The following is a 12,759-nucleotide window of genomic DNA, read 5'->3' as shown; positions in this document are numbered from 1 at the left end:
GGGCAGCTTGGTTCATGAGTGTGAATGTTGTGGTCTAGAGACTAGTTGCTGATTATCAAGAAGCAGAGAAACAGCAAGTAGAGGCAGAAAGAGGTTAAAATGGCAGATCAACAAAGGGTACTGTCATGCATGTCCCAGACATCTCAAAGCTAATGCCTTTCATCCAAGCACACAAAAACTGCATTCTTACATCTGGATCACTAGCCTTAACTCACACCTGCTCATGTAATGCCATTGGAATTCCCCCTCTTCAGAAACCTCTGGTTGCTACCGAGCTCTGCTACTTCCCTGGGCTTCGTCTGCTATGATCTAATCAAAGCCAGCACAGCTAAAAGTGCAGATGGAACATGTCAAATGATGTGCTCTTAATAAGCAGTCTGGAGGCCCTCGCCATGATTCTGTCAGCTGTGGGCTCTGTAATGACATGCCAGGATGGGAAGGCAGGCAAAGGGTGGGAAAGGCTTTTGGTTAGCGAGTCGTGAGAGAAGAGGGGATGATGAAATGACGACTGCAGGTGCTCTCCTGTCTCCTTCAGCCTCATTTGACCTCATTTACTTGAGTGTTTCTAGCGGGCGATGACACAGAAATGCCTTAATCCTACAGTCCACACACACACACACACAGTCTTTATAGGGACTAGTCCTTGTGCAGCAGCACAGGTAAAACACTTTAGTGGACAGTAAAGCACATTAAATGTCCTTGTTGTTGAAAGGTGCTACTCAAATAAACTTGCCCTGCTATTCCATTGTTAATTATTTATAATGTCCAGTGATAAAGCTCCAGTTTTTTGCTTTTGCTTTTACAATTGAGAGACGTGGCAACTTCTAAACAAACAGAAAGCCCATAAAGTCAGAAATCGACAGCACAGAGGGGTCTGAGGCCTCCACACTGTGTTGGTATGGTGTCTACACTGCACAAACGCAGGAATCACACACATTTGAGCTGGCGTGAGATAGGCAGGTGAGAAGTTAGGCACAACTGAGAAATGTGGTTTTGGTTGAGAGTTCTGGTCAGGTGAGAGACTCAAAACATTATAAAGGTCAAGATTAGAGAGAAAGAAAGCAGACACTGTTGATTTGGGGGGATGACAGAAGGGAGGTAATTTAAAGGGCAGCAATAAGTGGGGGGTGGTGTGTGGGCGTGGCAGTCGTGCTGATGAGAGGGTTGTGACAGTTTGAGTAACACCTACATGTTCAGACAGAAGGTGGAGAGATGGGTGACAGAGACCACTAAACACGAAGAAACAGGTAATGATTGAGAGCTACCTCATCATAGTAACACTGAAAAAATTTAACTTGGTAGACTTAAAAACTCCCTTCTCCTCCCCTTAAACTCCCACAGCCTCACCAGTATCCCATTTCTACATCTTTCCCAGTGCTGTCAAAACAACCAACACAGGGAAAGTACATAACTTTAATATTGCATCAGTGTCATTAGGGGGAATAAAGCTAAGACCCCCTTTTTTGTTTATAGACCACAAACAAAAACACTATTCAGATACAGAACATCTTTGACTGCTTTATTACTTCACTTGGACATGTTTCCGGTACATAGAGTTCATTTCAGTAATAAACTAAATTAAACTCATATTTGCAATTCCCGCTTGACTTAAATTTTACAGTCAGGACACACACACACAGACACACACGCACACATACACACAGATACTTACACACATCTTCCTTTCTCACATTATTAGGCATAATGGTGTAAAATGACCATGTGTGGCTTTGAGATGTTAGACAAACGCCACCATCATGTGGACAAAAGCAGGAACTACAGGTAACACTGTCACAGACCTCATTCAGTATCGTCAGGTTTTAAGTTAAATCCTCTCCACCACCAAAACTAGACATGTTCATCCCTCATGTTATAAAGTATAAGTGCAGTACAGCGGTGTCTTACCCCCCCCCCCATTCTACAGACTTTTACAGCAAACTGTTATACACCGGCTCAGCTGCTCTAGCAGTAAGAGTAGAGCCACGGAGCCGTCACATTATAAAAGAGAAAATAAACTGCTGCAAAATGGAGCACGGCATGAACTAAAATGTTATTGGAGGCACACACCCATCACAAGACAAAAGAAACGGAGGGAAACAGGGAGACAGACGCAGTAATACAAAGCTGAAGCAGTGTGTCTTGGGATGGGTGTGAGCATTTGAACATTTGCCAGCTGGGACTGTGGCAACTTTTTGTTTATTTGTTTGGAGGCTAAGGGCTGCCAACTGTGCCACAATCGTACAACAGCACCGTAATGGTGGTCAACGGCAGGGCGTGGGACAGTTGGTTTATTGTCCAATGATCTTGCTGACAAATGAGTCCAGCTCATCATCGTCTTTGATCCCCACAAAATGGTCGACCACATCGCCTCCCCGCATGGCGATTACTGTCGGAACCGCAGACACCTGGAGACAGACCAAGTTGGGGGTTACAAGACAAGACTTATAATATTATGACTTAACATTGACAAAAAGGAAAGAAATTGGCAGAATTTGAGTTTATATGGCAAAACCAAATGTCAGTAACTACACAGAAATACTGTAAGTCTCACCCCGTATTCAATAGCCAAGTCTGTGTGATCGTCTATGTCAACTTTCGCCATGGCAACACGGCCTTGCTGTTTCGCAACAGCCTTTTCCAACCTTGGCCCAAGGATCTTACAGGGACCGCACCACCTAAAAACACAGACACACAACCAACGTCAAAGTGCTCATTCTCGAGAAGACAGAAGTATTGAGTAATCAAAGCAATTCCAAAGCAGACATTTTTACCGTATTCATTTAATTGTTTCAGAAAGCAGCCCTCTGAGTAACTTTGCATATTTGTCATATTGGTGCAAAATATACCATATTGGTTATTTTGCATTACAAATGCTTCTTGGCTCATTCACAAGGTCCAAACATTTCTTATAAACAGCTTTGTGGTTGTTGTTTTGATCTGCAAGAATGTTTGGTTGCTTTGTACCTGACACACTGTGTTCTGATTAATTTACTTAAATAAAGATTTAACGACAATTAAAGTCTTTGTTGTTATTTGATAAGTGCTAATAAATAAAACTATTTGGAAAGCGGTCAAGTAAAAATTGACTTCACGCAAGTAGAATTTTGACCCAGTTGCCTGAGTGGGCAAAACATTAACATTGAACCTTGTTTACTACTTTTCAGGAGGTGGAGTTATTGTCAGTTTTGAAATACTGAATAATTAACTTCCAAGTATTAACTTTTTATCAAAACAGCAGGACCTGTTAATCAGGTTGCGTGACTAAAGTTGTAAACAGTAGTGAGTTACTGAAACCTGCGAGTAAACAGTAGATCAAATGTCTGTTAATGTTGTAACTTTTACTTACTGTAACTTTTTATTGTAATGTACTTCATCTACTTGACCCTTTACATGGGTTTAAATGTAACCAGAACGAGTCTGAAACAGAATTTGTGTCAAATAACCTCAGGAGATGAAGACCCCCTCTTGCTGTTGTGTAACCTCACATGACTTGAGAGTGCATGTATTTTTAAACAGCAACACACACACACACACTATATGTAACACTTATAGCCATTTAAAGAGGCAGGGCAGCTATAAAACAAGGTCTTTTTCAAGGTCAGTGACTGAATCCCCCAAACAATACACCATCAGTGTTAATACAGATTCTCCTGGATTAAACTGCTCCAACACAGCAGCACTCATCAGTCCTACTCACTGAGAATCAGGCTGGTTTTATAGCATACCTAACACTTATTACAGTACAATCACCCTGTGTGTAAATACAATCTGGATAAATGACCAGCGTGAAAACTTTCCCAGGATTAGAAAAGAAGCACGATGGCAAACAAATGCTCCAACAAGCTGAAAGAATGATTTTAAACATAACATTTATTCACACTTTAAGGCTTTAAAATGAGATCTAAAGAACATCTCTACAGGGGTGTTTATGTTGTTGTTGCTTGCACAATCTTCAAAAGTTGGCTTGATTGACCAACTTCTGCTACAAGACTGAACTTCCATCGGTTAGTCAATTAAACAGTTATTCAATAAACAGAGAATTTGTAGATTCTGACTGATTGTAGTATAAAAGTAAACTACTATATTGTTTTTTTGTCCCTCAAATTCAAAGAGCTGTTTGCTTTTCTTCATTTCTTTATAATTTGTGAATAAATGTTATAACCACAACCGTAATCTAATCTCACATTACATTGGACTCTTTAATTACTCTATGCCTTCATATAGTTGGTCTGTGGGTCTACAACTGCCCCTCCCCCGGGTACTCACTGTGCATGGAAGTCAATTAGCACGGGCAGCTGGCTGTTGATGACCCTCTCTGTGAAGTCCTCATGGTCCTGAACGTTGAAGGAGACTTCCCGGCGGGAGGTGTGAGGAAGGGAGCGCGGCAGAGTGCGTGAGGGAGAAAGGAAGGAGACCCGGGCCGTGGAGGACTGCAGGGAGGTGGAATAAGAAGAGGAGGCTGTGGTGGCAGGGGATGCTGGGAGGCAGCGGATATCTTTCGCAGACAGCGTCCAAATTCTACGTACTAGCAGCCTGTGAGCCATCTGGGACAAATACATAGAATAAAAGAACAGAAGAAGAATGTTTGTTAATAGAGTTCATTGTGATTTCAGGCCACTAGTTGAGCCAAGAGCAGAGGGACTGCACAATGTTTTTACTGTACCACCAGAGAGGACACTTATGTAAGAGCAGCATGTTTACAGTCATTCTCTACATGCAGGGCCTCCGCGGGTGGGTGGGTGTGGGGGTCCTGTAGGATTTATGTGTGTTTAGCTGAAGCTCAAACAAGGTTCCACTGGGCTTCTCCCATGAATATTATGTCATGGTAACCAGCATTATGTAAGCTGGGAAAGCAACATAAGGAGCTTGAATCTACTTTATGTATACCAAGCAATGTTACAAGTTGGCAGCAGTTATTACCCAGGGATCAGGAACAGAGCGGAAAGATTTAGCCAATTAATCGATAGTCTGCCAACAACTGTGCAACAATGTTAACAATGAATTACGTGTTTAAGCTACTAATATTGTTTTGTTTGTAACTTGTTCACTGGTTTGAGCTTCACATAGTTTGCTATGATAGTAAACTGAACCTGTGGGATTTGGACTGTTAGCCAGACAAAACATCTGAGCAAGTCAACTTGGGAATTTTTTTTCTTTTAATTTACCTTTTATACCCGAAACGATGAATATAGTAATCCACAGACTTTAATAATAATTAAATTTCAGTCTCTAACTAACAATTATTTTCATTATTGACTAATATGTTGATACTTTTCTTATTTCATTTGTTATAAAATGTCCAGAACCCCAAAACACTAAGTTTGTTACCATTAAAGACAAAGATGAGCAGAAACTATTATATTATTATATATAATTGGTAAACTGAGTGACTGATGACTTTTTGCCTTTTGTTTTTTTACTTAAAAAGAAGAAAACACAAACTATTAGTCGATTAGAAAACTTGACAAAAGGCTCCCTGTAGCTGTCTGACAGAAGAAATAATAACACTCACCATACATATATTTGATCTATTATTATTATTATACATAATTATATGTTACATGGGCTTTATTGATCACTTAATCAGTTGCACTCTGAAGCACTAGTGGTAGTTTACTCTATCAAACACTGATCAGCTCTTACAGTGTTTCAATAATTAAATAAGGTCTATAGGCTTATATTTAATATTAGAATTAAATGAGGTTAACATCATTAACAGATTGATTAATCACAAACTTACACAACCAAAGATAAAGAAACAACCGGACATTAAAACAGACTTCATTAATATTTCATTACCCACTCCCCAACCAACTTGTGTCCACATATTAATGTTTGTTACGTATCTACCGGTGGTTTCCTCCGTTAACCTACGCTACGTGTGACTTTGCCCTCTTCGTCCTCCTCCTCCTCCTCCTCCTCTTCCTAATCTTCCCCGCCGTCGTCTCCTCTCGTTGTGCAAACACTCAAAACACTCAAAGTTTCACGACACATCCCTCCCTTAAAATGTCCCACACAACAAAGGACGGATGAAAACAATAGCGAGCATTTCTCCGTGTTTACCTTGATGTTCAGCTAGCGTTGATCTTGGCCTCGCGGACCAATGAAGTACTTCCGCTTTGGTGCCGCAGAGACAAAAACGGAGCGGAGAGCTTTTGCCTGCTGCTCATGGCCGCAGTGCAGTGAGGAGCGCCCCCTGCTGGCCAGCCTGGGAACAGCCGCCCAGAATCTGGTTTTATTTACCACTCACAAGGATTGGTGCATTATTATAAACATAGGCTAGAGAACGTAGAGCAAATACAAATGAAGATAACATTAGAGATGATGTATACAATTATGAGTCGTTCAATCAGAATCAGAAATACATTATTGATCGGGGGGGGGGGGGATTTTATCACAGTTGCTTAAGCTGCTCACAAGACATTAAAGAAATAATAAGAAGAACGATAAAAAGGTGTTATATTACAATATTAAACAATATATTTTCATTATAGTCTATGTTTTCTATTACATTTTATAGTATTCTTATTTTGTGATTCTTTATCGTACTTTTGCACTGCATTCCCCTATGCTGCCGTGTCTAACTTGAATTTCTCCTACAGGGGATCGATAAAGGAACATTTTATCTTATCTTATCTTATCTTATCTTATCTTATATTTGTAGAATATATAAGATAAGTAGTTAAGAAGAGTCTCCAAAGAAGTTGACAATACATTTTTAACCTGTTGTCTGATTTGCACCAAGCTGATTTGGAGAAATTGAGATATTAAAGTAGCTAGTGGTGGCTAGTAAACTACCAAATTAAAGCATATTAGCAAATCATTGTTACTTGTGCGCCACATAATCTTTTGACACACTTTGGTCTCCCAGTCAACAAACCAAAGGCTAGATTAATCAAGTTGGCTTTGCATATTGTGCAACAAGATATAAGGTGAAAATGGTCATGGCATGCAGTGTTTGAATGTATGAAAAAATAGTTACTGACCAAAATGAAAGTCGTTTTTATAGTTCCCCAATATAGAATAGTTGTTGCCATAGACGGTTTCTTCCTCACAACTACTTATAATGAAAGAATGATAACAAAAACCTGACCAAACCCAGTTATTCAAACATTACTACAGGTAGTATAGCACACATGTGTCTCCCTCTGCACATTAACCACTGGCACATTTAAAAAGGCCAGTCTGAGGGCGGAGTTGAAGAGTTTGATGGCCACGTCTTGGTGGAATGAGTCCTGCACTGAAAGTACTCCAGTGTTTGACCAGTTCCTTGTGGAGTGGGAGACATTGTCCAACATGACCTGTAGCTTGGACAGCAGCCTCCTCTCTGACACTGCTGTCAATTATTTCAATAAATGAATGAACTTTGCAGGAATGTGCAAAATATTGTTCAGCGAATGTTCAAGTTAGCAGTGTAACCTATAATGATATTTCAATGTGAAAGACATAATCCAAGGGATGTGCATTCATGTAACACATAGTTTCAGGGTGGTTGGTGGGTTTAAGAGTCAGTGTCAGTGGGGGTCCAGGGACTTGTTGATGATGCCAGATGCAGACAGGAAAAAACTGTTCTTGTGGCAATACAAAAGGGGAAAATCATCCTTTAAAACAATTCAGGCATGTGTTATGATTTCTGTAGTATATTGTCAGTAGTGAAAAGTAACTAGTAGAAGTACAGTCACTCAACTAATGTGTAAAAACAGAGTGAAATTGTACATTTTACTCAACTACATTCAGAGATAAGAAGTAACTAAGTACAAATACTTTGTTACTGTGCCCATGTAGTTTTTTCAGGTACTTGAGTATTTATTTATTTTACTTTTAACCCTATATTTTTACACAAACATCTGTACTTTCTTCTACTTCTAATGCATTTGAGGGAAATTAGACATTTTTTTCTATTTTTAACAGAGAGAGTATTTTTTTGTCTTATCCTTTGAGTACATTTCAGAGCCTGTACTTTTTCACTTTTACTTGAGTAATAAAGCTGAATTTGTACTTTTACTTTTACCAGTGTTTTGCACAAGAATGTGTTCTTCTACTTCAGTAAATAATGTGAGTACTTGTGCCACCTCTGAATATGTTTATCTAACAGATTGAGTTACTGATCATTTTACAGATTAGGAACACAAGATGATATAAAATACAACACATTATACTAGTGTCAGTGTCTGATTGTTGTCCTCTGTCACTTTTTCAGGTGTCATTCCCCTTTACCCTTCACTGTTATACTTAAATACCAAGTTCCAAACATGAACATAGATTTATGTTGTTTTTTTAAAATTATCTTATAGACTACAATACCCAAGTGTATATAAAGTAGACAATATCATCCTACAAGCACCCGTAAAGCTCACAAATATATAACCATGTTATATTTTACTTGTGTGATCTCCTCAAAGGACATACCAATAGCACATAACCCTTGTATAAAAACACAATGTTATTTTTACACTTATTCTTATATATTGTATGGATTTAACACATAAGATTTAACAGGTTAATCAGTGAGCAGTAGAGGGGTTACCTTTGGACAGAGCCATACTAACTGTTGTTTTCAGTCTTCACGCTAAACTAACCAGTAGCTTTATACTACCAGCAACTCTCAACATTGGGCATAAACATGTTATATCTTGTTTGTATGATACATAACACTTGCATTTTTGTTTGTGTTATTATGAATTTAAACAAGTGATAAATTATGTGTTTGTTTTTTTCAGTAATAACATCACCAGCGCTCTGTTTAAGATGAATTCATAATTTATTAGGATGGAATAGTTGATGGACTGTGCCTTTCATGTCCAAGAGGGCAACAGGATGAAAGAGAGAGAATGTGGGTGGGTTGTTTGGAATAGAAATAGGTGTCATCCAAGGCTCGGTGAAAAAAAGTCAGACCGAAAAAGGCTGAACAACACACTGGACAGAGAGGAACAGAGAGGATAACTAAAGCATCAAGTAATTGTGGGAAACCATGTCCAGGACCAGATGAGGAGTACAGGAGTACGGGGGAAAAGCTTTTGTTCTTAGGATATATAGATGAAGAGTCAGACTCCCTCCGTGTTTTCCTCTGCCATCACACCTCTGCTCACCTTCTTCTACCTTAACCTTAGCACTAACTGTTTTATTTTTCTTTGCACCACATACCAAACTACCTTCATCTAGACGTCTTTTTTTCTCAGTTCTTCAAGAAGCTTGTGAAGAAGATTGCTTTTATAAATTTAGGTCTTTTTGATCACCCTCACTTTGGACCATTGTGGATGTGTGTACAGAAAATATCCGAACACTTTTGAGCAGGATGCATAAAAACATTGAGAGGAAAGTTGGAATTTCAAGTCTTCAACCTCCACCGCTGTTTCGCAGCATCGGACCGCCTGGGCTCACTGCCAACCTGCCCCCACACAGACGACTGCGCTCTATATTCTGCAGGTCCAGAGCTGTGCTGCCTGCAAACACACATCCCATTGAAGCCTCAGATACACACACTTTCACGGACATACAGACAGGCAGCCAGGCTTGTACAATAACGTGTCCTCTGGGGTGCAATGATGTACTCTCAGAGGACATTCAGTCCTGCACAGTGCTGAATGCACTTCAGCCTGAAGTGGATCTACAGAGGAGAGCTGTGTTAAGGTCGGGGCTATTTGCAGAAACACAGTCTATAATGTCAGCAAGCCCTCAGGTACAATGTGGGCAGCAGGACAGACAGCTGTTATCTCACCTCTGTCCGTCAGCTAGAGCCAGTGGCAGAAACAGAGGCAGACAGGGCAGATTGGTGACTCCACTTCAGACATCAGAGGATCCTGCGATCAAAGAAAAGCAGCAGCAAAACAGGAGAAAGAGGAGATATAAGGTGGACTGTGCAGGGAAACAGAAATATGAAGTGTCATCAGTCACTAAGAAAGAGGACGATGCCAGGCTCTGTGAGTGGTTACAAAGTCTGGGCATTGCAGATGGCAGGGAGAAGGACTCAGTCACTACAAACAGCCAGCAGGGGCTATTTGTATCCAGATGCAGGGGGGTGACAAGCCACTGGATGAAAGACACAGCGGCAAGCCACAGGAGAGACAGACGCCCACATTTCCTACCTCCCATCTGTCAGTCAGACTCCCTCCTACATGTGCCCCTCCTGCTCCCTGAAAACACCCCCCCGCCCTCACCCTGCTCCTACCCAGACCCCTCCATCCATTCCCTGCCTGTACCGCCACTGCAGCCGTTCTCATCGAGGAGGAAGTGAGAGGCTGTCGGCGAGCCAAAGACAGGAGACTTCCTCAGGTCTACAGGTTCTTGTTGTGTACTGACCTGCGTTTCAGATTTATGTCTCACAATGTTCTCACCGGCTCTTGAATGATTTCCCTAAACATAATAAAAACATTATGGATATACAAAAAGTCTGTTTAGGTTCTTCTAAACCTTAGTTCGACTATACATGCATTTTATCTGTTCTTTGATTAGATTAATCAAGATGTGGACACAATAACACAAACACTTGTACAGTCTGAGTGCAGCCGGTGGAGCTGCTATGTATCGGCATTATTATCTTATACTCTTCCTCCATTACTCCTAAAATATTCCATACAGAGAGACACTTACCTCAACAAATCTGACATGGCATGAAAACTTTTGCAAGTTTTGCAGCCACCATAGTTTCTCCTGCATATTTCACAGCCTTTTTTTTATTCCTAGGTCTACAAAATAAGACGCGAGCAGTGTTCAGTTAGTCGCAATCTTCACCACTAGATGCCACTAAATCCTTCACACTGGACCTTCAAAAGTAATGAATAAGATAAGATAAGATATTCCTTTATTATAATTATAATAACCTCAAATAGGTATAAAATAATGGCATTTTAGATAGTTAAAAGTAACAGATTAATGGTTAAAATTGAACAGAATATTTAGCTAGTTTAAAAACTATGGATTAATGGTTGAAATGACTGAAAGTGATCAATAAACAGTTTGCTAAAAGTAGAAGGCTAAATGGTTGAAACATCCACCTTCTGCCACTCTGAGTGATATCAGTATGAATGCAAGCATGACCTAACAAAATTAAATTATATGAAAACATATTACTCTATAATAATGAATAGTTGGCATCATCCAGTGTAAAATCAACTCAATCTGGAACATGTCAGGCGGTGTTGATGTTGATGAAGAGATACTGTGAGGTAGACAAGACATGAACCACTGTTCTAGAAATGGTTACGGTATTGCACACATTCCCTGTATTGACTATGATACATGAACTTACAAGTTATGACAGTGTTGAGAGAGATATTTATTTCAGGTATGTTTGTTCTACCATGTTTTTCTGCATCATGTCCTCAGCTCTCCAGCAGAGGGCGCTGTCCATGGAACAGACAGGAGGTGGCGGGGGGATGTTTATTAGACTGTGGCGGTTGGGGCCTGAACAGAGCCATGCTCTGTGTCCCTGCTGAGGTGGGATCTGTGTGTCAGGACCAGAACACACCAGCCTCAGTCCCTCTTACCGCTCGCCTCGCATACCCCTCCTGCACATGTTTACCCTCGAACGCAGCCCAAACTGTTTGTGAGTGAGGCTCTTTTTTCAACGCAGCTCGCCCCCCAGCCCTCTTTCCGCCAAATAAACATTGCACCGGAAATTGCAGGGATATCTGGGATTTTTGAGGGGTCCCGGTGGAAAGGAGGCGAGGGCTAGAACAAGGGTGCTCTCTGTGACACCTTGGAGGTGAGGGGAGGGCGAAGACGCAGAAGAAGGGGGGGAATCCAGAGGGGAGGGCGTGACCTTGCCTTGGGTGGTTTGTGGGGTGGGCAGCATCAGTAAGATGCATATCCACTGACGAACACATACAGGTGACCCAGTTTCCTTTGACCCCCTCAGGAGCACCGGGGTCTGGAGTGCGTGCTAAGGCTGACCCCGCTCTTCACAGAAGGCGCTGACCTGGGCTAAAGGTCAAGGGGGAAATGATACTCTGTGACGCAGAGCAGACTGTACTGCGTGTCTCCTAACAAATAACTTCCTGGGATCATTGTAACCGCTGCACCTGATCGTTCTCCTCTTGGGGCTGTTTATTCCCACTCCCATCCTGGTTGCACAAGCCTGCAGTTGGGAATACAACAGCCATTGATGAAGCTGAGGTTTCATAACAGCCCCTGACAAAGCGCACATGAATGGCAGGGTGTGTGTTCTTTGCGTACACAGAACGCTCCCCTCCTCCCCGTCTTTGTGTGTGAGTTTTGTCCCAGCTCAGTCCCCAGAAACCCAAACGTCTTTATTTGATAATAACAGCCTGGTGGCTGTTGTGGTTTTACCCAGTGGAAAAGCACACAGTATAAAGGTTGTTGAGCAGATTGTGCCAAGAGGATGATTACATTTGATGACCTTGTATTTATTTCAATTAGTGTGAAACTGTATCCACCATGATTTTTTAGTCTGCTCACATGTCCCTTTGCTGGTCATCTTTTTTTAAATGTTGTGATTCCTCTCTTGCTGTCTAGGCTTACCACTGGCCTGTAATTGGGATATTCTGACTGTCTGTTCCTTATGTACACCATGTCTTGATTATAGTCAATTAGGCCAAATGCAACATACATATGTGTGTGTGTATATATATATATATATATACACACACACACACACATATGTATGCAGAAATTGCGCAAATAGAAGTTCAAATGAATGCCTTTATCCTCTGTCCTTGAAGGTCTGAGGGCATTTACATTGAGGGGTATATATTTTGATGAGTAGGCTATACACGCACACATCCTGATGAGAGTGTGAAT

The 12,759-nt window shown here is 41.0% G+C and overlaps 1 protein-coding gene across 2 annotated transcripts; it reads right to left on the bottom strand.

The window, feature by feature from the left end:
• Positions 1-2,043: 2,043 nt before the first annotated feature.
• On the bottom strand, positions 2,044-6,163 carry txn2 (thioredoxin 2). 2 transcript variants are annotated; one of them, XM_051389345.1, is made up of 4 exons: positions 6,064-6,163; positions 4,267-4,544; positions 2,552-2,675; positions 2,044-2,405 (listed from the first exon to the last, which is right to left on the bottom strand). In XM_051389345.1, the coding sequence occupies exons 2-4, from the start codon at positions 4,542-4,544 to the stop codon at positions 2,289-2,291; spliced, it is 519 nt and encodes a 172-aa protein (XP_051245305.1). In that variant the 5' UTR covers positions 6,064-6,163; the 3' UTR covers positions 2,044-2,288. The 2 variants fall into 2 exon arrangements, with proteins under 2 accessions (XP_051245305.1, XP_051245304.1); XM_051389344.1 differs by lacking the exon at positions 6,064-6,163 and having other exon boundaries at positions 4,267-4,559.
• Positions 6,164-12,759: the final 6,596 nt, after the last annotated feature.

The sequence above is a fragment of the Dicentrarchus labrax genome, unplaced genomic scaffold (genome assembly GCF_905237075.1).
Source record: "Dicentrarchus labrax unplaced genomic scaffold, dlabrax2021, whole genome shotgun sequence".
Taxonomy (NCBI): domain Eukaryota; kingdom Metazoa; phylum Chordata; class Actinopteri; family Moronidae; genus Dicentrarchus; species Dicentrarchus labrax.
The sequence above is the reverse complement of the archived record's forward strand: the minus strand, read 5'-3'. Positions and strand labels throughout refer to the sequence as shown.

What these genes read in the sequence shown, in the direction of transcription:
- txn2 (XM_051389344.1), bottom strand. Translation starts at nt 4,559, where the DNA reads ATGTATTTGTCCCAGATGGCTCACAGGCTGCTAGTACGTAGAATTTGG. An exon ending in CTAATTGACTTCCATGCACA is followed by an intron (nt 2,676 to 4,266) that starts GTGAGTACCCGG and finishes CTGTGTTTTTAG; the next exon opens with GTGGTGCGGTCCCTGTAAGA. An exon ending in ACTTGGCTATTGAATACGGG is followed by an intron (nt 2,406 to 2,551) that starts GTGAGACTTACA and finishes GTCTGTCTCCAG; the next exon opens with GTGTCTGCGGTTCCGACAGT.